General features: G+C 37.4%; 1 protein-coding gene across 1 annotated transcript in view; it reads right to left on the reverse strand.

Moving 5' to 3' along the window:
- sema5bb (sema domain, seven thrombospondin repeats (type 1 and type 1-like), transmembrane domain (TM) and short cytoplasmic domain, (semaphorin) 5Bb) overlaps nucleotides 1-25,499 on the reverse strand; it is a 72,680-nt gene that overhangs the window by 6,443 nt on the left and 40,738 nt on the right. The window contains exons 4-16 of the mRNA XM_079629692.1: nucleotides 23,226-23,325; nucleotides 23,080-23,125; nucleotides 15,019-15,081; nucleotides 14,590-14,902; nucleotides 13,300-13,585; nucleotides 12,192-12,327; nucleotides 11,886-12,093; nucleotides 11,008-11,215; nucleotides 7,754-7,871; nucleotides 4,838-5,022; nucleotides 1,430-1,573; nucleotides 968-1,115; nucleotides 612-840 (exon numbers count right to left, since the gene is read on the reverse strand). Of these exons, the coding sequence (XP_079485818.1) occupies nucleotides 612-840; nucleotides 968-1,115; nucleotides 1,430-1,573; nucleotides 4,838-5,022; nucleotides 7,754-7,871; nucleotides 11,008-11,215; nucleotides 11,886-12,093; nucleotides 12,192-12,327; nucleotides 13,300-13,585; nucleotides 14,590-14,902; nucleotides 15,019-15,081; nucleotides 23,080-23,125; nucleotides 23,226-23,325 (2,184 nt within the window). The remainder of the gene's footprint in view (nucleotides 1-611; nucleotides 841-967; nucleotides 1,116-1,429; nucleotides 1,574-4,837; nucleotides 5,023-7,753; nucleotides 7,872-11,007; nucleotides 11,216-11,885; nucleotides 12,094-12,191; nucleotides 12,328-13,299; nucleotides 13,586-14,589; nucleotides 14,903-15,018; nucleotides 15,082-23,079; nucleotides 23,126-23,225; nucleotides 23,326-25,499) is intronic.

The following is a 25,499-nucleotide window of genomic DNA, read 5'->3' on the forward strand; positions in this document are numbered from 1 at the left end:
CATTTGGGAACGCAACATGCACCAGCCATCTTCCCAAACTTGTGATGAGAAGTCCTTATAGACCGGCGGAAGAGTTTTCCGTCAAATAAAAGTTTAATGGTTTCATGTCTGAAAATTAAGAAATTGAGACAGCCGTAAATATTAGCATTGCAATTTTACAGTTGTACTGTAAAAAAAAAAAAAAAAAAAAAAGTTTTATTTATTATAACTATTATATTATTTTTCTTAAATACTAAATTTTTTATAGTGAAATATTGTTGTATTTTATAATTATAGTATTATAATAGTATTTTTTATTTTGTTTCATATTTTTAATTCATTCATTTTAGTTAATTAATTATAATTATTTTATAGTCATATATAATATGACTTCATCATATATAATAATGAATAATAATAAAATAACATAAAATATAATAATATAACCACAAAAATTTAAGACAAATTATGTAGCCCTACAAACAAGCAAAACATGGATTTTTTAAATTACATTTTGAATCAGAATTTTATAGATTTTCCTCTCAAATCGTGCTTATAGGAGGAGTGCGAGTGTGAGTGTGTGTGTGTGTATGTTTGAGTCCGTGAGTGTGTGTGTGTGTGTATGTATGTACCGTCAGTCTCACAGACGGCAGCTCCGTCAGTGGTGGGACAGAGGCGAGTCTCTATCTTGCGTTTGCCGAGCTGCAGGTCGTGAGGGTCAGCGAGGAGAGCCCTACAGGTGTACCTGACCCTCTGTTCCTGTCGCGCCCCCAGCTGAGTCACGTTAACAGCGTACCAGGGGGTCCACGGCGTGGTGCGCCTCACCTCTGCACACGCGTCCAAATTACACGCCTTATACTCCTGGATGCAGTAACACACACATGATAGATGCTAATGACAGTCTTTCAAATAAATCTTTCATTTCTCTTGCGATTTTTTTGTTGATATTAGGGCTTTTGTTGATTTTATGACTAGTTGAAGACCCTACCAGAGGGCAACCAGGACACGTGTTGCCATTCTCGCAGGTTCGAACACGGGATTGGACTCCACCACCACAGGCAACGCTACATTTGGACCAAGCGCTCCAGGAGACCCAGGACACCGGAACAGGACATGGATTCTTTTCGTTACACAATCTGAATCACACAAACATGAACGATTCATCTTCCAGTCACCTCAAACAAACACGTATACACTTATGGAGTTGGTTCTTTTATAGGTAAGGCTGGAATACACTAAACAATAACTTTCAAGGGGCCGTTCACACAGAATTAATTCCATTAACACTCAAGTTAAACGTTTTTTGCAGTTTTTCCGTTCCACTGACCTGCAAAAAAACGTGTTCTGTGTGAACCAGCCCTAAGAGTGTTTTTTTTTTGTGGCAAATTAAATCATGTAAAATCAAAAGCATACAGCACAGCCTTATTGTCCATCTCTCTTCCGGCCTCACCTCTCCTCTCGCGCCTGACCTACGCATACGCGTCCTCCGTGTCGGGGTGCTGGGTTGTTGCAGGAACGCTGACGGACCTCAAACCCAATGCCACAACTGGTGCTGCACTCGGCCCAGGACGACCAGGGGGTCCAGCCTCCATTCCTGAACACACAGAAGCAGGAGTTAGGAGTTATATAATAAAACACGCCTATGCGAGCATACGAGACTTCTTTAAAAAACATTACAAATCTTACAGACCCCAAACTTTTTAACGGTAGTGTATATAGAAGATGTGTATATGTAAATGACCTCGATTATGATTGGCTAACCACTGTGTACAATTACCTTTCATTATATCGTTCTTCACAGCAGCTGCTAAATGCTGTAGGAGTTGATGTGTAAATGTGTAAATGTGATATGTAAATGTCATAACGATGGTGATATTTGATCAAACTGCTTTTGTAGCGGTTTCAACTAGATTTTTGTAAAGGAAATGCTTGCATGATGTCTTTCTTATGTGGAACACAAATCATTTTTGTCCATACTTTCCAGGGTTATTTTAGTATTATTGATATACCACTACAGTATTTATTCATATTTATTAATATTTTGCTTTCATTTTAAGTTTAAGCTTTAGTAATTATGGTATAGTATGGTATTTTTCCATCTAATATTCATATTTAATTTCAGCTTTTATTTTAACTACCAAAAACGGTTTTAACAGTTTTAGTTTTACTTAAAGTCCCCCTGTAGTCAATAATTGTGTCCCTTAAAACTCATCTTTGATCACCAAAATGGCATATTTAAATGTTTTTTCCTTTTAAAAAAATCTCAATGCCTTAAAATAGCTTGAATGTAACTCTACACCCTTGCCTCATTAAGTATACGCGATTCTATGAATATGCTAATTATACCCGCCTCCACTCACTCACAGCAGCTCAGAGATCCACACGGTGATCTGATTGGTTACAAGGTAGTTTGTGACGTCAGAAACACCAGCGATTTCAAACCCGTGTTTTTGAGACTGTCTTTGGTTCACCGCAGTTTTAAGGAGAAAATCCTTGAATGAATTAATGCATAATTTTGCACAATTAAGCATATTAAAAAAAACACAGAGACATATAAACAACAGTAAAATCCTGATTTTCACCACAGGGAGACTTTAACAATAACAGCATTGACACTTTCTTCTATGGAAATGTTTTTGTCCATACAATGAAAGTAAATGGGGTCCAAAACTTTCATCCTGCGTGAAAGGAAGTCACACGGGTTTGAAACGATATGAAGGGTAGGGTTGGGACACAATCTTTGCACTGTTGCAAAGTTTGAAAAATTTCATTTAAAAAAAGCAAGCAACCCCCAGTTTTCCTTTAAATGACCACCTTTATAACAAGGACAGTCCCTCTGGTGCTGCCCGGAGTCAAGAGACTTCTTCTAAAGGCCTGATAATGACTTTGAAGGATTGTGATCACAACTTTTAGGTAACATCGGCTTTATTAAACTTAACAGTAGCATTCTGACAAAGATGTATTAGCATCTCATAACTCAAACTGTTTATCATTTATCATACATCTGCCACAACTGCTGTTCTTTTGTTATACTGAAACATTACGTCCTGTTAGTTTCTTGCACCCAGACCTGGTGATGTGTGTGTTTTAACAAGCTCTCTAGGTGAAGAAATAATTGGTACATTGATTCAGTGACTGCAGGATAATGGGACATGCAAAGAAGGAGTTGCTCCGCCAGAACTGTGGCGTCAGCATCTCGTAGGTAATGAATAAAGCCGCACGTTACACGCAGCGCGTCTGTATCAGTGTTCGGGATTGATGGACTCTGCAGCTGTTAGCGTTGGGTGGTTCCTTTCTCTCACGGAAGAGCTGAATCAGAAGGAATAAAAGCTTTTGACACTTTGATTGCCTGTGATTGAAGACTTCAGGCTGATCGCTCTGGCTCTCATACATCACTCTGGCCACACTGTTTACATCTGCCACTTCAAGATGAGAAGTCCCAGATTTTAAAAGGCTAGTTCATCCAAAAAAATCTGCCATCATTTACATTACTGACTCATACGCTTACCAACCCCTATGGCTTTCTTTTCTGTGCAATGACAGTGAATAAGGGGATGCTATCAAACTTGAAAAATCACATAGATGCATCACCGTATCCATATGTCTCAGTGTTGGGGAGTAGCCAAGTACAAGTTGCTTGACCAAAGCTCAGTTGCTTTTAAAACAGTGAAGCTTTTCCAGTAGCTAACTACTTTATCCAGCAAGTAAGTAGCGGCGTAGCGTGCTTTTCTGTTTTTCACTTTGACGAACCTACAATGTATTGAAGAAGTCTTCTTCTTACTGGATCACAAACTAAACTTGTGCATTACTGCCCTTATGAAAAATAAGTTTATTCAAGTATTCTATTAGTATACTTCTTTTAAACTAAAAATAAGAAAGTCTACTTTCAGTCCACATTTTATTTGTATTGCATTGTTGTTTTGAACCACAAATCTTTTACCTTAAACATTCTTCATTAACAATTATTCAAAAGTGGTTACAATGTGGTTAAAAACATTTTTACAATGTAGCTAGCTACTTTTGGATAGTAACTTGTAGTGTAGCTAACTACTTTTTCAGAAGGGAAGCTTGACTGTATCATAACTACTAATGAGTAACTTGTAGCTTGTCAAACTATAGTTTCAGAGTAGCTTACCCAACACTTAAATTACTTGTGTGCTATATTTCAAGTCTTCTACGTGTTTTGTGCAAAAAAAACAGCTTTCATATACTGTATAATACCATTTAAAAGTTTGGGCTCAGTAAGATTTTTGTTGTTGTTTTTCAATAAATCATTACTTTTGTTCAGCAAGGATGCATTAAATTGATCAAAAGTGACAGTAAAAACATTTATTACGTAACAAAATACGTAATATGATGATTTAAAAAAAACGCTGTTTCTATTAACAAAAATATTTATGTTTTCAACATTTATAATTGTTTCTTGAGCAGCAAATCATCATATTAGAATGATTTCTGAAGGATCATGTGACACTGACGACTGGAGTAATGATGCTGAAAATTCAGCTTTGATCACAAGAATGAATAACATGTTAAAATATATTGCAATAGAAAACTGATTTTAAATTCTAATAAAATTTCATAATATTACTGTTGTTTTTAATGTAGTTTTGATCAAATAAATGCAGCATGAGTTTCAAAACATAAAAAAACCGGACTTTTGAATGATACTATATGTGTGCAAATACTGCTCGTCAAGATGTCATGGTTCTCATGTGCCTAGTAACCAATCCCAACATGACAAGTTTAAATATGCAGAGTGCTTCTATAGTGTTTTGTCGTTTTTTTGGCTTTAACAGGCGTGGTCAGTATTGTGGTCATTGTAAGGAAAAGATATGTGTGAGTATAGTACGTGTACCTGGAGCAGTTGGCCACCTCTATGTTGGCCCCGACACACTTCATCCCTCCACACTGGGGTCGAGGGTTATCACATGACCTAGTGCGACACTGACACGTGCTGGTGCCTTCCCCTCCGTCATCATGGTTGCAAGCCTGCCATGGGGACCAGTGGCCAAATCCACCATCTTGGGTAAGGTTCCGCTCCTGTGAAACGCAAACCATAGCTTCCATAGTTGATTAATCACAGTACATTAGGACGACCGTTTTGTATTACACGTTTTCTGAAATGCTATGTTTAAAACGTAAACAAGTCTGCAATTGTATCTGTTCCATGTTATTCCTGATCAGAAGCTTCCATTAATATTTAGTTTAGTTCAATTTGGTGTTAGTGTTGATTTACACCATGTCTAGACTTTTGCATATCCTTATTTTTACAGTAACATCAATGGTCAAGCCTGGCGGGACAACAAAAAGCACCTCTAGGAATGATTTCTGCACTGCAGCCAACAAACATTCTGCAAAAGTTTGGGGAAAAAATCACTAACTGTCAAAGTCATTTAAGTCGTAACCATGGAAACAGTGGGTATTGCCTATTAGCATGGTAGAAAGTACTTTCAGTGCATAGTACAAGTATACAACTTGGGACGAAGCCAAAGCTTCCAGTGTGGTAGAAAATGAGGTTTGTTTATTATTGCTCCTCTGAGGACACCAACCATCAAAGATAATAGGAAATTTGTGATGTCTAATTATGGGCCTAATGAAGTGTCGTGAGGGAACAGGAGTGACATTGGCCAGCCGTCGTGCAGAACACCAGCGTGTAATTGACACTGTCAGAGTCTGGATCAGCTGGGTTAACCTTCAGGCTCTTCAGCGCAAACTTGATTCTTCGTGACCAGCGCAAAAATTCATAAGAGATTGTTGGTGTACTCAAAGACCGTTGTTATGAATCTGGTCTTCAGAATCTCTGAGGTGGAAATGTAATCTTTGTAGAATAGAATAGAATAGAATAGAATAGAATGGATCATATTAGATTAGAATATAACTGAAACATAACAGAATGGAATGGAATAGAACAGAAATTAATAAGAGTGTGGAATAGAACAGAATACAGAATAGGACAGTACAGAATAGAATAGATCATATTAGATTAGAATAGAACTGAAACATAATAGAATAGAATGGTATAGAACAAAACAGAAAATAATAAGAGTGTAGAATAGAACAGAATATAGAATAGAATAGAACAGTATAGAATAGATCGTATTAGAACGGAATAGAACCGAAACATAATAGAATAGAACAAAACAGAAAATAATAAAAGAGTATAAAATAGAACATAATATAGCAGAACAGAAAAGAATCAAACAGAATAGAACATAATTGAATATAATAGAATAGAATAGAACAGATAATAAGATTATAGAATAGAACAGAATGCAGAATAGAACAGGACAGAATAGAATAGGTCATAATAGAACCAAAATAGAATAGAATAGAACAGAGAAGTATAGAACAGAATGGAATATAACAAAACTATATGAAAAATAAAAGAGTATAAAATAGAACAGAATAGAATAGTATAGAACAGACCAGAATAGAACATAATACACCAGAACAGAAAAGAATATAATAGATCATATTAGAACAGAACCAAAACATAATACAACAGAATAGAATAGAACAGAATGGAATGGAACAAAACAGAAAATAATAAAAGAGCATAACAGAATACAGAATAGAAGAACAGACCAGAATAGAACAGAATAGAACATAATTAGGCCTAAATAAAATATAACTGAACAGAAAATAATAGTATAGAAGAGAACATTTTTATTAAATATAGAATGGAACAAAATACAGAATAGAACAGAACCGAGGGTCGACATAATCTAAGTAACGGGCTGTATTACAGAAACTTCCAATCTTAATTCTTGACTTAAGATTTGAAAAAGTTTCATGGTTCCTAGACAGATAGCAATCAGATATGATTCTAATTTAGGATGTTTCTGTCATACAGGTCCAGGAGACTGATGGTCCTTTGACTGATGGACACTGAGTCCGAAATGTTCGTATCCATCATTCGGTGGCTCTGAATTGTCAAAACACCATTCAAATGCTTGCTACAAATGCAAAAAACGCAGAAAATCGAAAATTTCGGACTCAGTGTGCAAGGGCCTTGAATCAAACATTTACTCCAGTGGTTCTCAAAGTGTGGGGTGTGGAGCTCAGCAGAAAAATTCGTAACGCCGCTCAAGTGCGTGAATACCGGCTGGTGCGCTAACTTTATGAAGCAGCACCAATTGACCCTTCGCAGGGAGCTTGATTGACAGGTGATCTGACCAATCATACTTCGCCATCCGCCATTTTGTCCGACAAAGCAGTCAGGAGAGTTAGTGGATTAACATGTGAGGATTTGAACTTGAAAAGCGGAGTGTACTGACGCCTTTCCGCGGTTAAAACAACATTCCTTCTGATGTCTATTCATGTGATGCTATAAATAAACTAGAAGGAAGAGATGATCGGTTCACGAGCAGCTTTAAATGAGGCTCTCTTTACATTTCTTTAAAAAAATGACCAAATTTGAAAGGTGAGACTTTGTTTAATATGTTTAATATCAAAAGTAGCCTGGTCTGTCCTGTCTGTCAGTGTGTTGTCAGTCTCCTCTCTGCTCCGCGATGTATTTTTCACTGCGTGAGAACATGGTGTGGCGTGAGAGCGGCGTAGCTTGTCGGACATAGCGACAGTAACTAAGGGGGGCGGGTCTTTGCAAACGGTCAATTCCACCAATTAAAGTAGATTTTTTAAAGGTTTGAGAACCCAAAAAGTTTGAGAACCACTGACTCTCCATTTAATCTCGTTGCTGTCTAGAAGAGACACCTGATATATTAAAGTCGTTGTGATTTGTCAGGTCTGTGTGGTGAGGTATTGGTCTTACAGGGCACTTTGTGATGTCTTGGCTCCACTGGCTCATGTTGGAACTGTCCTCGATCGTCGTACAGCGCTTCTCTTTCCGGTCCCATCCGCAGTACGGATCCCTGGCGCCCAAACAATCCCTGCGGAAACACACACATACAAACAGTCACAAATCAATGACAACATCTTAATAACTACCACCATAAAGCCGTGAAGAGTGTGTCGTGAGAGAAAACAAGAGAGATTTAATTCTACAGGATACGGCACAGCTTTATAATGAGGAATAAATCTCAGTGCAATTCAAGCATGAATTTCCAAAAAACAAATAAATTACATTATACTAATTAATTATTCAAACTAATTCTGCCCTTCTCACTAATACTGGGTGCCTCTCAGATAATGAACACTGAATCAATAATGAATGTTTTGCAAATTTCGTCTAATATCTACACATTTATTATGTCGAGATCCAAGTCAAAGATTGATCAAGTGTAAATGTAATCTAAGCATCTGATCAAAACATGATATGATCTGACTGCTATAGAGAAACACAGCAAGCCTCAAATCCTGCTCTGGGAGATAAAGAATATCTGACAGCACCTCTGGTGATTTATTAGAGCAAACAGACTTATCCTTTTCTCCTTGTGTCCTTTAGGTTCAATTGAGTGCAACAGTGTAATTAATTCAGAAGCATGTTTCATTATTTTAAAGGGGTGGTATAATGCCCTTTTCACAAGATGTAAAATAAATCTCTGATATCCCCAGAGTGTGTGTGTGTGAAGTTTTAGCACAAAATACCCCACAGATATTTGTATATAGCATGTTAAAGTTGTCACTTTTTGAGGGTTTGCATAAACGCACCGTTTTGTGCTTGGCCCTTTAAATGCAAATGAGCTGCTGCAGAGGGCGGGGTTTCAAGAGCTGGTGTGTGTTAGCAGCTGTGATTACCTCACGTAGACACATTAAAATGACAGAAACTGTTCTGCCTTTAATGTTAAAACGGAGTCAGACAAAGATGGAGAGACTCAAGAAGTGACAACATGTAGAAGCAACAGGTTCTCTGAATGGTTAGTTGATGAATTTATGTTGCTGATGTGGAGTTAACTATCTTCAATTAGCATATTCTGTCATGGTAATCTATAAATCGCTCGTATAGGAACTGTTGTGAGATGCACACAGAGTGACTTTCTATTGCATGTGAAAAGATGGATGCTAAAGTTTGAGCTGACTCACAAATGTGCTCGACTACAACAACTCTTCCTCTTCTCAACATGGACTGTGTGTTCCCGGGGGCGGGGCTTATGTACACTTTAGGCTTGCTGATGTCACTAACCCGGGAGGAATGTTGTGTAGTCCCTACCACCCGTTTGTTGTAGTCCTTTTCTTTAAAAGCAAATATCTTCCTTTGCTTTGAGCGTTGTAACTTTGCAGATGTTTATGCTCAAACAGCAACATTACACACTAACTAAAGCTAGAAAAGTGAAATCATACTCAACCACCCCTTTAAAGATGTGTCATTCTAAAGAAGTAAACAACATTCTAAACAACGTACATTACCAGTAAAATACCAGCATATTTACACTACCTTGCAAAAGTTTGAGATTACTTTGAAATTATTTTTCAAATAAATTGTTCTTTTGAACTTCATCACCGTTTCACTGTTTTCAGAATTGATAATTCAGAAATGTTTCTTGAGCAGTAAATCAGCATATTAGAATGATTTCTGAAAGATCATGTGACACTGAAGACTGGAGTAATGATGCTGAAAACTCAGCTTTACATCACAGAAATAAAATGCATTTTAATATTAACTAAAATAGAAAACAGTTCTTCTAAATTCTAATAATATCTCACAATATTACAGTTTTTAATGTGTTTTTAATCTAATGAATGCAGCCTTAGTGACTTTTAAAAACATAAAAGATTCTTACCGACCACAAACTTTTGAACGGTACAGTATAAAGTCAAATTTTACCCAAAAATCAAACATAACAATATGTCTCAGAGTTCAGTAACAAACTGAACATCTGTTAACTTCCCACCGGCAACAAGAGAAAACTGCAAATCGTGCTGGAGATGCTAAAAGCCATACCGAGAATAAATTTACATACATTAAAGGTTATATAAAATTATAATGACTAAACACTTGCAGCTCAATCAGACTCCATAGATGAACATTGGTATAAAATAATTAGAGTTCTTTGCAACAACCTTGTGAGATCTGACCTTTTGCCACCTGTGTGTATGTGTGCGTGGTGAAGCATCTGTAATCGCATCAGCATGTTAAACACTGAGCGGCTTCACAAACACAGTTTCATCATGTCCAATAACAGCATCTAATATCAAGTGTGTCTGTCTTGTGTAACTCTGAGTGTTGTGCAACAACATCTGCGGCAGGAATTCAGGGAGAGAGTCCAAGGCATCATGGCACACTTCCACCTCTTAAGTAATAACCACCACCCTCAAATCATAATCACACACACACGCCGCTAAACTGACAGATCACGTGCAAAACCTCCTCTGACGTGACATGCTGGATGAAGGTGAAAAACTGACGTAACATGGTGCATTTTAAATACTGTGGCATGCTACATCAGAGCTTCAAGGCGTTTAGCAGATCGGAAACAATGTTTTGCTTGATTTTATAACCCAATTTAACATGTTTTAGGGTATTATTCACACAAAGGCCTTACAAATCCAGCTCAGAAGCCCAATTCATCCATGTGGAGGTCTAGGAGGAGGACATTTCTTTATGGATCTGATATCTAATTAGATCTGTAACGTAAAAGCAGTCATTTCCTGTGAGGAGTGATGCATGCATTATATATTTTTAATGATGTTCGACAATTTATAGGTTTTCTATTCATAGCGGTGGGGATGATTTTTTTTTTTTTAAATGACCTAGTTCATCATTCATCTGCCTCTCCGCCAGTTGTGGAAAATTTATGAGATAATAATATCTCTGACTGCTCATCATAAGTACTGTCATTCACTTCACCTCCTCGAGCTTCACTTCCTGTCTGACTCCAAGGGCATTAGAAGCTCGGAAGGACATTTTCTGTAATCATCCTTTGCCGTAATTTAACAGCATGCATTCGTGTAGATGTCATGTGTCCAGGTCAAAATGACGGCAAATGAGTATAGTGGCTTAATAGTGGGTTAAGGAGTTCTGTAGTGAACAACGTAATCATGTTCAAGGTTAGGATGCTCTGACCTCATGAGTCTGTTGTCAAAAAGTGGGGTTGCAGTCCTAGTGTGTGTATGTGTGTAACGTACTGTTCAGTTTTGTAGCTGGAGCATCTCTCCAGAGGGATCTTCAGCACTCTGCTGGGAAGTCCCACGAAAAGCGACCTATCGTTGTGCAGAATCTGTAGGTTTAGGATTGGCTCCTGCATGTTTTCTGGAAGAATGTTCATCTCCTCCAAGTAACATCCACGCAGACTCTTATTATTGGTGGACAAGGCCTTAATGATGGTGCCGTGCTCTGATTGGTAAATTAAAGAAAACAGCTACAATTAGAAGCGCAAGTTCTTCTAAACATCCATGCTGAAAAATCCAGTCACCGGCAAAAGGTATGTTTTGCATCCGGGAGTAGCATCCCAGCAAGCAATTTTGCACTTAAAAGACATCTAATAACCGTCCAAACAGCTGAGCGAGAGCGTGAGTGTGTGTGCGCACGTGAGTGAGTGAGCGTGTGTGTGTGTGCGCGCGCGCGAGTGAGTGTGTGTGCGCGCGAGTGAGTGTGTGTGCGCGCACGTGAGTGAGTGAGCGTGAGTGTGTGTGCGTGTGAGTGAGTGAGCGAGTGTGAGTGTGTGTGTGTGTGTGTGTGTCACTGGTCGGAAAGCAAAATCGCGTAATCTGTCACAGTGACTATTGTAACAGACAAATTTTTTTAATCTTTTAGACGTGTAATAGCATTAGACGTCTTTTAAATGCACAATTGCTTGCTGGGATGGGATGCTGGTTCCCAGCATGAGAATATCCACCAGTTAGACCAGCACTATACCAGCTCTATCCATCATAACCCAGCCTGGACCAACATGGAAATCATGCTGATATATGCTGGATTTTCAGCAGAGATTGGAGAACACAATGGAGGACATGCTTTGAATTCTTTGCAGGACATGCATGTCAGATTTCTTTGCCTCCTTTACCTGTGCCGATGTACATGACGTGGTAAAGCGTGTCCCTCCCCTGAACAATGTCCACAGCCAGCCTGGAGTAACGGATGTTGTCCTGCATGACCAGAGGATCTGTGGAGATGGGCTGAACCACCTCACTCATGAGGAAGAGCCGCTGGGCGTCTTGAAGACTGCGCTCCGTTAGATTACCGCCCGGACCCGAATCATTCACTGTCCCACACTGGCAGAGAGAAAGAGAGAAAAAAAATAATTGAGTACTGTATGTGGTGCCAGAAGGCTTCAAGAAAAAAAAATGCTGCAGCATTTAATTTCCTTCACCTGAAAATTTGGGATGGGATTGGGAGTGGAAAGCCAGCTGGTCCGAGGGTTCTCCTGATAACGGAAGGGTCCGTTAAAAGCCTGTGTGATGGCACTGAGGTTAAACGCACACACAGCTGACGCAGCAATGCTGTTCCTGTGAGGAGGAACGAGAGAGGGAAGAGAAGCAAATTCTACATTAAAAATCTTGAATAGAAAAACAGGACCATTCAAAAGTTTGGGGTCAGTAAGACTTTTTTTATTTTTTATTAAAGAAGTCTCTTATGCTCACCAAGACTGCTTTTATGTGAGCTCAAATACAGTTAAAAACAGCAATATTGTGAAATATTAAAATATCAAATAATTTATTCCTGTGATCAAAGCATCATTACTCCAGTCTTCAGTGTCACATGATCCCTCAGAAATCATTATAATATGATGGTTTGCTGATCAAGAAACATTATTCTGATTATTATCAATTTTGAAAACATTTGTGCTGCTCCATATTTTGGTGGAAACCATGATATATATTAACTCATGATTCTTTGCTGAATAGAAAAGTTTAAAAAAGCATTTATTTGAAATATTAATCTTTTGTAACATTATAAATATATGTATAATGACACTTTTCATAAATAGAATGTGTCTTTGTGGAATGAAAGTAGTAGTTTCTTTAAAAACAAATCTTACTAACCTCTATATATAGCGGTGAAACTCAAAATTTTTTAATATTGTGCAAAAGTTGAAAAGGTTTTCATAAGCTGTAAGCCATAATCATCAAAATTATAACAAATAAAGGCTTGAAATATCTCACTTTGCATGAAATGAGTCTATATAATATATTAGTCTCACCCTTTAAGTTGAATTAATAAGTTGAAAAAAAAAATTGAGTTTTACCTGTATATATATATGTATACATACATATAAAATCATTATATTTAATATATTAACTTTCATTGTATACACCGTGTTGGAGGGACCCTTCATTTCCTAGAATGTTCTACTGATAACGTATCAGAAGTAATTATGTTTAGTCACAAAACTTGTGCTGGACTGCAGAAATTCCTGCTGTGTGACTGTTGGTCTTCTATGAACTGCATTGTCAGTAAGTGATGAAGAATGCACTCACACGTTGGTGGTGAAGACTCCGTAGATGAGGTCTTGCTCGGGCAGGTAGAAGGTGCTCTGCAGCTCATGGTAGTAGAAGGGAACATCTCCAGAGCGGGAGCAGTTCAGTCGAGCCTTCATGAAGGTGGTCCATGTGTCTTCCAGCAGGAAACGGCCACCGATGTCATTCTGACACACGCGGGCCACACGAGAGAAGACTGTCTTCCCACAATCCTGCTCTACTGCGTTCTCTCGAAGAAAGAGGTATGTGAAGCGGCCCACCTCATACGCAGAGACAAAGTGAGGCTCTGTGGAGAGGAAGGAAAGGAAGATGATAGAATATATTACTATCAAAACACGTTTTTCAACGCATAGCCATAAATAGATGGGTGACTCACAAAACCGTGTCCAAGTCACATTTCACCCCAAAATCAGAAGAAAAAATAAGTATTTTGCTTAAAGAAATTAAAGAATATTTAACACTATTAAGATGATTGACTTGTGATATAATTTCCACTCAAAGTTCTTTAAATATTACTTTCTCAACTGTGATTCTTATCGCTGTAATACAGATTTTTTTGATCACAGTAGAAAAAATAATACACTGTAATACAACATTTTAATAGTAAATAAATAGTAAAAAATAATGTATCTCTATGTTTAACTTGAATTTTCTAATACAGCATTTAATATGGAAGCATATGGGTAGCATTAGCAATATTCAATTTGAAATGTAATATGCAAAATGACCAAGCAGAAATGCATTGTTGTTTTACATATTGCATTGTCATTTTGCATATTACATTTCAAATTGAATGTTGCTACCCATATGCTTACATAATTATGATGCTGCATGACAGTAAATACAAGCTAATTCATTTTTTTTAAATAAATTATTTTATCACAGGAAAAAAAATATTGTAATATAATATTAAAGGCAGCATTTTTAAATCATAAACAATGTAACCAGATGTTTATTTTTTTAATTGGTGAATTCTCTAATACAGTATTTTGTTGCTACATTAAATACAATAAGCTAATATAAAGGCATTTATTTTATTTAAAAATATAAATGTATAAGTACTTCAAATACTACCAAAAATATACAATTTAAGAATGATTAGTTTTGCAATAATGAGAATATTGGTCAAAATGAGCTTAACTGTCATGAAAATAATTTCACAATGCAAAAAAGGTCCAGAAGTAGGCTTCATATTTTTTTGGCAGAATATAATTTTTATGATTTTGGAATGGACGTGTTCTTGACAGGTTTTGTCAGATATTCTGATAAGTGTGTGTCGTCCCACTGTACCACTGAGCCATTTGGAGTTGTACTGGGCAGTCCGCAGGGGTGGCATGTTCCCCAGACTGCGGTAAATAATAGGGTCACGGCTAGAGAAATCAGTCACAGTGGCCGCATAGACTTCTCCACTCTCAGTTATCATAGCTGTAGAGTTGTGTCGAGGGTCATAGGGACAGCGCGCCACGCCACTGATGGACTCCAGAACGCTCGCCATGTCAGTAATAGGGCGAGTCGTACAGATGGGCATGAAAGCATTAGTGCCACAGGTAAACAAACGGCTGCCGTTCAACAGGAGGACACGGACATAGTTCTGACACTCATCCTGAGAGGAGCAGAGGAAGAGAAGAGAGATTTCATTTCACACACATATAACATACAAACATATACACTCTATAACATACGTTAATTTATTCACAGAGCTTTCATCCCAGGGTTCACCTCGGTCTTTCCTTTGCTCTGGCAGGACCTCCTGGTGGTCTCGTCTACGGCCCATTCGGTGGCCTGCAATCAACAGACAATTATCATTACTGGAAGAAGATATGCTGTGGAGACATGCATCCAGTCCTGCGCTAAATACTCACACATTCTTTAACTCAGGGCTTCCCAAACTGGGGTTCTCGCGGGAATTAAAGGGAGGTCCGTGAGTTGATGAAAAGCTAATAATTAATTAAATGATAAAATTAAAAAATCTGTAATTTTAAAACAAGAACAAATCAAAATAAATCAAAAGATGAAACATTTTATTTGTTTACCTGCCTGTCATGTGACTATAGACGGATAGTGTAGAAATATGAAATTACATAATAAGAAATTAAGTCTATTTGCATAATTTCCAAGAAAATGAAGCCCCATCTCAATTCTCAAAAACAAATTTAACTCAGTAGAGCGTTGGCGCTTGTAACGCCAAGGTCATGGGTTCGAATCCCAGGGAAAGCAAGAATTGATAATAATGTAAATGTGTACCTTGAAATGCAATGTAAGTCGCTTTTGATAAAAGCGTCCACCAAATGCATAAATGTAAATATCATTACTGTAAACTGAAAAAAATATGATATATTATTTAAATTGTAAAGCATTTATGCATTATAGTATGTTTGAAGTACAGTAATGAGAAGTTTATATATATATATATATATATATATATATATATAGTTTTTCATAATTTTTATTCCAGTTTTACTTTTAGTTAATTAATAATAATAATAATTCATTACATTTATATAGCGCTTTTCTCGGCACTCAAAGCGCTTTACATGTAAGGGGGGAATCTCCTCAACCACAACCAATGTGCAGCATCCACTTGGATGATGCGACGGCAGCCATATTGCGCCAGAACGCCCACCACACACCAGCTTACTGGTGGAGAGGAGACAGTGATGAAGCCAATTAGTATATATAGGAGGATGATTAGGAGGCCATGATGGACAGAGGCCACTGGGCAAATTTGGCCAGGATGCCGGGGTTACACCCCTACTCTTTCGAAAGACATCCTGGGATTTTTTGTGACCACAGAGAGTCAGGGCCTCGGTTTAACGTCTCATCCGAAGGATGGCACTCTTTTGTCAGTATAGTGTCCCCGTCACTACACTGGGGTGTTAGGACCCACACAGACCACAGGGTGAGCTCCCCCTGTTGGCCTCACTAACACCTCTACCAGCAGCAACCTGGTTTTCCCAGAAGGTCTCCCATCCAAGTACTAATCAGACTCAGCCCTGCTTAGCTTCAGTGGGCAACCAGTCTTGGGCTACAGGGTGATATGGCTGCTAATTTACCACATTAAGTTAATATAAAAGTTGCTCTTTATATTTAATTTAATTTAAGTTTGAACTATAATAACCCTAGCGTGTTATTGAAATTAGAGTAAAAATTTGACATCAAAAGGGGTTTAACTGACAAAAACCTGTTTGGAAACCCTTCTTTAAACGATAAAACAGCACTTTAACATTCCGGATGCATCTGCAGGTTTCTGCGCACCTATAACATTAGCACTTTGCAGCAATGTTATAGAAACAGTTCACAGCTCACAGTGGAGTTGCCACTTTGCCTGTTTATAGTGCAGACTGCTGGAAGCCGAGCTGGACTCAGCACATTAACACAGCAGAGAGCAACATCAGCATGAGCGTCTGCTGGAGACAGCAGAGCAGCAAGTGTTTGCATGTGGATCTACAAGAAATACCCTGATATTTAAAAGTCAAGCTTTCCTGTGCAAATCAGAAAACTGGAATCCTTTCAATGATTCGACGATGTGGGTGACATGTTGGAATGATAAACACAGTATAAACAACGACATTTAAATATTTATTTCATTACAAAAAGGTCACACCAGGACTACGGTCTACTGATGATTCAAACAAATTTGTAAATTGTTTACTTGTGCCAGTTTCATTTAAACGAACTGCCTGAACAAACAAACTCATTAAAGTGAACATTCCCTTAAAGGGAATCACTCCACTTTTTTTGGAAATAGGCTCATTTTCCATCTCTCCTTTAAACAGTTGAGTTTTACCATTTTTTATCTATTCAGCCGATCTCCGGGTCTGGCGGTAGCACTTTTAGCATAGCTTAGCATAGATCATTGAATCTGACCGTTAGCATCTCTCTCAAAAAAATGACCAAAGAGTTTCGATATTTTTCCAATTTAAAACTTGACTCTTCTGTAGTTACATTGTGTACTAAGACCGACAGAAAATGAAAAGTTGTGATTTTCTAGGCCAATATGGCTAGGAACTATACTCTCATAATCGCGTAATAATCAAGGAACTGTGCGGCCGTACCAGCAGGCGCAGCGCCTGAAAATAGGATAACTTGCTGGAGACTATTTTTGATGTTACTACAGAAGAGTCAAGTTTTAAAGAGGAAAAATATCGAAACTCTTTGGTGATTTTTTTTAAAAAAGAGATGCTAACGGTCTAATCAGATTCAATGATCTATGCTAAGCTATGCTAAAAGTGCTACCGCCAGACCCGGATATCGCCTGAATGGATTGAAAAATGGTAAAACTGTTTAACTCTAGGGTAGTTAGAAAATTAGCCTATTTCCACAAAAAAGTGTAGTGTTCATTTAACCTTTGAACAGCCATGACAACAAATCCAAACCTCTCCTGTTACTATGGATTTGATTTACATTTAAGGAGGCAGAATACTAGAACATAAAACTGTGTAAGATATTCAGTCGTGAGAAGCTCTTCCATTCGTTCAGCTTCTTTCCTTAATGTCAAGAAAGTACAAAACACACAATAATAGAAGACAAAGAGATGGAAGATGCAAAGTTTCGCTGCAAATACACAATATGACTCCATGGCGAGGCAGATGTGTGAAAGAGCAATTGTGTGACATTTAATTAGGCAACACTGGACGGTCTGTCCTAATCACATTCGTTCTCTTATCTGAAGCGAAAACCCTTGAATGTGTTGTTTCACTGGTTTTTAGACGTTCTTCCTCTCTTTTGTTCCTCGTCCCTCCCTCTCCTTTCACAGGCTGCTTTGTCATGTTTATCTGTGTTGTCATTGGTCTACATCATTATTTTTGAGGCAGAGTCTCTCTCTCACACACACCCACACACACTATAGATCGAAATAATAACGCTGATTTTGTATTGGTTGTGACCCTTGTGAGGATCCCAGCAGACCCTGAATAGAGTGAGAGGAGTGTAAAGGTCACAGATAAAACAGCTCTTCACAGATTAACGGGGTGAAGATAAATCACAGCCAGATCTAGATTATTAAACTCACACTTTCACACATCAGGGTGAACCGGGTCAAACTTCATCCCAAAATCAAAATATACACCACAGTTCAAAAGTTTGGGGTCAGTAAGACTTTTTTTGTTGTTGCTGAAAGAAATTAATACTTATATTCAGCAAGGTTGCATTAAATTGATCAAATATGACCTTGATGTATTCAACATTGATAATAATCAGAAATGTTTATTGAGCAGCAAATCAGCATAATTATTTCTGAAGGATCATGTGACACTAAAGACTGGAGTAATGATGCTGAAAATTCAGCTTTGATCACTGGAATAAATTACATACAATAAATTCAAATAGAAAAAAGTTATTTTAAATAAATAATAATATTTCACAATTTTTACTGTATTTTTGCACAAATAAATGCAGCGTTGGAGAGCATAAGACTTTCTTTCAAAAACATAAAATCTTACAGACCCCAAACTTTTAAATGGTGTAGAAATATTAATATATATATATATATATATATATATATATATATATATTTAAGAATATTTAATTATAAGAAAAGTTTCTATGAAAATTAAGCCCCAACCCAATTCTAAAACTAAAATCCATTCACAATTTATATGGATACAATTTTTTGCTAAAGGTAAATATATCATTACTGTAAAGTGAAAAAAGGTATATTATTTAAATTGTAAAGTATAGATTAAAGTATATTTGTAGTACTGCCTTGAATTTATGTTGATTAATATTAAAATATCATTGTATTACAGTCATTTTTTTACCATAATATAGAAAATAATTACTCTATCACAATAATGAGAGTCCAATGAGAATTGGAAAAATTACGACATTACGAAAAACAACTGCATGAATTTTGATGGCTCCATACAATTTAGCAGCAAACAGGCAATAACTGACGTGATATACATGACTGACAGCTAGGAATGTAGCAGCACTGTAGACGACTTAAAGACATACTTAGAGGCGCTTAGAGACAGACACACTAATGATAGCAATTTAGTTTTACAATATTGTAATCTTGTTCCTATTGCCATTTGCAAATATTGTAAAAATGCACTTCTGAGCAGGATCAATTATTTTCTTTAAAGTCCCCCTGTGGTGAAAATCAAGCTTTAAATGTTGTTTATATGTCTACGTGGTGTTTTTAATATGCTTTAAGACAAACCATGTGTAAATTCAACAGCATTGCTGAGTATTTTCTCCTTAAAACTGCAGTGAACCAAAGACAGTCTCAAAAACATGGTTTGAAATCGCTGGTGTTTCTGACGTCACAAACTACCTTGTAACCAATCAGATCAACGTGTGATCGTCAACCAGTGGATCTCTGAGCTGAGTGAGTGAGTGGAGGCAGGGCTCATTTGCATATTCATACAACCGCATATACTAAATGAGGCAAGGGTGTAGAGGTACATTCAAGTGATTCTAACGCATGAAGAACGCAAGAAAAAAAACTTTTAAAAATGTAATTTTGGTGATCAAAGATGAGTTTTAAGGAAATACAATTATTGACTACAGGGGGACTTTAAGTGTTTTCACTGTTTAGTTGTAGTTTGAGAAGTTTTAAGAGCAACATTGCATATGCTAAAACACATTTTTGATAAGTGACATCTCTGCTTCCACACTCTTGAAAAGCCCCAGGCGCTTCTGACGAGCACAAACCCATCTATAAAGGAGCCGATTACACATCTTCTGACAAACTGCATCTGCTCATTTGACTTTAGCAGACTACATTTCATTCTTGTTGTTTAGGAGAAAGAGCGAAACAAAGAGAGAGAGAGAGAGCGCAAGGTTTCAGAAAGCAATCATCAATCTATAACTGTGTCTCTGCAGTCAGTCCCTGAACAACACGTGAAAGACGTCTTCATTTGAAGAGCAGGATTCACCCTGAAAAGATCTCGAGGGGTCAGACCTCTGGATGTTGAGGGGGTTGTGTTTTTTCTCAAGATCGTCTCATCCTTGTCTTCCCTACCAGTCACGATCATTTGACCTCTGCTAAAACACTGTTATCTGCTCTCTCTATCTCTCTCTGCGATCTGTTCCTCTCAACAGTGAAGCGGCTGACGCAGAGCCATCATTACACCAGATATATTTCAAGTGAGATATAATAAATCATTAACCAAACCTATTGTTATCAGTGTTGGGGGTAATGCTTTAAAAGTCGTCAGATTACTTCTTTCAAGTAACTAAGTAACACATTACTTTTAAATATACAACAAAATATCGGAGTTACTTTTTCAAATCAGTAATGCAACTTTGTTTTCTTATTAATTGACTGACAGCTCTCCTGTCCTCATGTTGAGAGAAACCATGAGTAGTGCAGAGGTGTTGTGTGTGAACATGATGCTTATTGTAACTCTAAAGTAAAGTAAAGTAACGCATTACTTAGCATAAAAAGTAACTAAGTAATGCAATTACTTACTTTTAGGGGATTAACCGAATATTGTAATGCATTACTTTGTAACTTCTACTTCGTAACTTTCCACAAGACTGCTTGTTATCATGTCTTTCATATACTGACGTGGCTGATGTATGCAACCTTGTTGAATGTCAATGTCTGGAGAAGCCAATGATGAGTTTGGTGTTCTGTATGAGTTTCCAGAAAATCAGTTAGAAAAGTCATTATTTTCTAAACTCAGATTGCAGATTACACACATCTTCAATACGGCTGCTCGAAACTTCTACTTTAAGCAGTGATCTTTGTATTATTGGACTTTTCAAATATGTTTATTGGCGAGTGTTACCTCAGACACTTGGTGACCAGCATGGTGAAAGTAAAGTAAAGTAATAATAAAAAAAAATTTGATAAGAAAGTCAGTACATATTGAGTAAAAATGACTTTACAGCTTGACAAAATTACAGCTAGTCTACACACTAAAAAAATGCAGGGTTGTTTAACCCAAACTTGGGTCAAATGTGGACAAACCCAACAGTTGGGTTAAAAATGTAATTAAACAATTTAACCCAACGGCTAGGTTTGTCCATATTTTGACCCAAATTTGTGTTTAAACAACCCTGCATTATTTTGTGTGTATAAGCATTTTTTTAAGCATTTCCACTCAAGCTGTAATTTTGACATTTAATTCCTTTTTAATTGTGTGACTTTAGGACACATAAAAAGCTATGAAATTATCTTAGCAAAGGATTATGCCTTTTTATGCCTTTTGATTTCTATTATGATGTTGGTTTCTTTGTATTGTAAGGACCCCCTCGAAAATGAGATGGTTCATCTCAAGGGGTTATCCATAAATAAATTACAAATTACAAATTATTTAATAATTTTATTTAATGTCATTTGCAGAATGAGTGATGATTTGAGATGGAGACTGGAAATTAACTTTTTTCATGATGGAGAAATTAAATATGCGGTTTTACATATGAATCAACATATGAAAATGTTCCTCTAATGCACGTGAAATACGCTTTTTTTTTCAGAACAGAGATGTACAAGACCGCAGTGAGGAGCTTGTCATACTGCCATGTGTGTGTTTGAGTGTGTGTTAGCTGGAGGGGTGACTGGGGGTCACTCTTGTGGACACAGGGTCACGAGGTCACCCTAAATCACTGGATTCTGACAGATTCTTTAGCGATCTTCCTCCAGGGCATCACACCCCCTCTCAGGGTTACGGTGAACGTTTATAGAGTTCACCAGCAGGGTCTTCAACAAACACCAGAGAAGTCACTCTTAAATATCACACAACCGCTCAAAGCTTTCAACAGGCATGTCACGCAAGCGCAACACAATCTCAGCGTTCCCAACACACAGGAGGTGCAGCTGTGGTTACACAGTAAGTGGACGCGAATCATCCTTCAAGATGAACAACGGCAATTTGAACCCACTCCCAGATGAGATTGCTGTCTACTGGCAGATTCTCACCACACACACAGACAGCCCGAAGCAGAAGACACACAGATGTCTGCATACTGAAGGGACAATACACTACTACACTTTATTTGCTAGTGATGGCTTCTTACACCAAAAATAGTGCCAAATGAAATGAAAATCAGATCATTTTCCATGACCATGTCTGATTCCAACTCATGTCTGAATACTCGATAAAAAAAAATAAAAAAAATGTGTTTAAATTAAATTAAATCAAAATATTTAATGAACAGATTTTAATATTACCCTGGTCCCAAACATTTTCTACCCTATGTCTAATCATTAAGAACATACTCTACATAAAGATAAGACATTTATGATTATAAAAAATAATTATTCCAATAAAATAAAATAAAATAAAATTATTTAATGAATAGATTTTAATATTACCCTGGTCCTAAACATTTTCTACCCTATGTCTAATCATTAAGAACATACTCTACATAAAGATAAGACATTTATGATTTTAAAAAATAATTATTCCAATAAAATAAAATAGTAATAATAATAAATAATTTTGTATATTATTTTGGGTTCCTCCTTTCAAGAGATTCAGAGGAGAGGAGGTCAAATCAGGACGCAGCTGTCTTGGAAGTCAATGCTTCTCAAACATCTGCACAATAACATGCTACTCAAGGTGTGTGTGTGTGTGTGTGTGTGTGTGTGTGTGTGTGTGTGTGTGTGTGTGTGTGTGTGTGTGTGTGTGTGTGTGTGTGTGTGTGATATTTCAGCTTCTGTGCGTCAGCACTTTTGAACATGTGGACAATCATAATGAAAGACTGTCTGTGCGTGTCTGGCATGAGAAGAATTAAATGGACAGTGCTGGTTCTGCATTTCTAGAGATGTCAAGATGATTGAATGGACAGATGGGAAGAAGTATGAAGAGAAGGAGGCAGTAGTACCTGCAGGAGAGAGACGTTGCTCAAACTCAACCGGAAGAGATGATTCCTACAGAGAGAGAGAGATATTTTAGGTTTGACAGGCTGTGTGTGTGTGTGTGTGTGTGTGTGTGTGTGTGTGTGTGTGTGTGTGTGTGTGTGTGTGTTACCTGGCTCCCACTATCAGCTGGTTCCTGGTGAGGTCGAGCGCGAGCGGCGAGTAGTCGTTCACTCCAGGCTGAGAGAAAGAGGACAGCCACGGGCTCAAAGCTGCGGCAGAAAAGAGCCACAGGTGACATTTACACACTTATCTGTGAGCCTGCACGTGTGATCTGTCGTTTGGCTGCTGTTTTCCACTGTTTAGACAGATGTTGGAGAACATGAGCTAAACTAATCCCACAAGTTAACTCTGTGCAAGTGATAATGAGGCGACTATCAGCATTTCCTCCTCGTGTTGCAGTGAGCGACTGCACTGTTCGGTATGATTGGTCTCTGAACACACACAGTGTTGATGTTTAGCAAACTGTGTCAGGAACTGTGAAGATTCTAAGTGAGTCTGATTCATGCATTATAATCTTGTTTATGATAAGATGCATTATCCACTGATGACATTTACATGCAAACACCACTTCCCTGCATAATGTGATAGAATGACATCTTAGTCACTGACATCTACTGTACACTATCATTCAAAAGTTTAGGTTAGTAAGATTGTTTAACGTTTTAAAGCTCTTCTGCTCACCAAAGGTGCAGGTATTTTATTTGAAATACAATAAAAACAGTAATATTGTGAAATATGATTAAAATTTTAAATAACTGTTCTCTATGTGAATATATAGTAACATGTAATTTATTCCTGTGATCAAAGCTGAATTTTCAGCAACATTACTCCAGTCTTCAGTGTCACATGATCCTTCACAAATCATTCTAATATTCTGATTTTGTTTTTAAGAAACATTTCTTATTGTTTTCAATGTTGAATTCACATTGAATGAATTCCGTTGAATTCAATGTTCAATGAATGCACATTGCTGGATGACAACATTTTTGCTTAATAATTTTGTTGAAACTGATATATTTCAGGATTCTTTGATGAATAGAAAGTTAAAAAGAACAGCATTTATTTGAAATAGATATCTTTTGTAATATTAATACATGTATTTACTCTCACTTTTAATCAATGTAATGCATCCCTGCTGACCCTGACTTATGGACTGTAGTGTATAATCAGATTTCTTTAACGTTACAGAGCCCCACAATCGTGCATTCAGAGGCAGAAACAGCTGCTAGCAACCTGCTGAACTCCAGCTGTGTGTGTGAAGATACTTCATATATGTTGTCCTGTTCCAGAGAAACATTGAGAGAGACACACAAGGGAAAGTGACGGCTGGGAGTCCAAACCACACACACTGGACCATTAATGAGGTGTGATGCCAATGAAACCAGACGCCCAGTCACAACATCCGCCACAAATGAGAGAACAACACAACCCACATACAGAAGGTGAAGGAATCGCTGGCAAATTCTTGTTAAACTTTAAACACAACCTTTCACACTACTTATTTTCAAAACGTTTTAGTGATCTGTATGTGTATCGCCAAACATTTTGACTTCAATGAACGCCATTGGCCGCTGTGCTTCTTGTTGGAGGTAAAGGAGAAGATACAGAAGGCCTAAAAAGTATTTAGTTGCTTAAAGGTTATTTTGGTCAAAAAAATGTTATGTGACAGCCTAATATTACATAGGCTAAAACGCCAGTGCTTATTTGCCAATCAGAACATTCAGCCAATTAGAAACGCTCTCTATCCGGCGATAAGTTCGTGCATTCGAGTTTATTGACATCGCTTGTCTTTTGGAGAAAGAGTGTGTTGTTAAAGGGATGCACTTTTAGACTTTTTTTTCTGTTTGCCAGATTGTATGTTAATCTATGGGTCTCCTAATGTCTTAATCAATTTACTAACACTTGTGTAATGGAGGAATTATAAGACGTAAACAGAGTAGCCTTGCATATTAACAGGGCAGACTGTGTCGATTAGTGTGTGTGATATTAGAACTGCGGGGTGTGTGAACATACTCCTGATATTACACACAGCTGTGTTAACCTTTAACATCTGGGCAGCATATGATTAAAAGAAAACTGCTGGCAGTTAACTAGTCTCAGATGAAAACATACACTGGACCGGCAACAGACCGTTAATGAACGGACTGATGTATTATCCATACAAAGAGTGTTTTTTTCTCAAAACAGAGAGCTCTAATCTGATTGACTGGATTTGCACACTTTCCAAGAGACAAAGTGCACACGTTTTTAACAAATAAAGCGAGGTTGGTCTCTTTAAGTCCCTGTAAGGCTATGGGATTAATATCCTGCCATGATTCAAAACTGAAAATAAAGTTCTGAAAGGTTGAAACTAAGTGTTCGAAAACTCAAAATCTTAAAAAAA

This window comes from Phoxinus phoxinus, assembly GCF_949152265.1.
Source record: "Phoxinus phoxinus genome assembly, chromosome: 11".
NCBI classification, from domain to species: domain Eukaryota; kingdom Metazoa; phylum Chordata; class Actinopteri; order Cypriniformes; family Leuciscidae; genus Phoxinus; species Phoxinus phoxinus.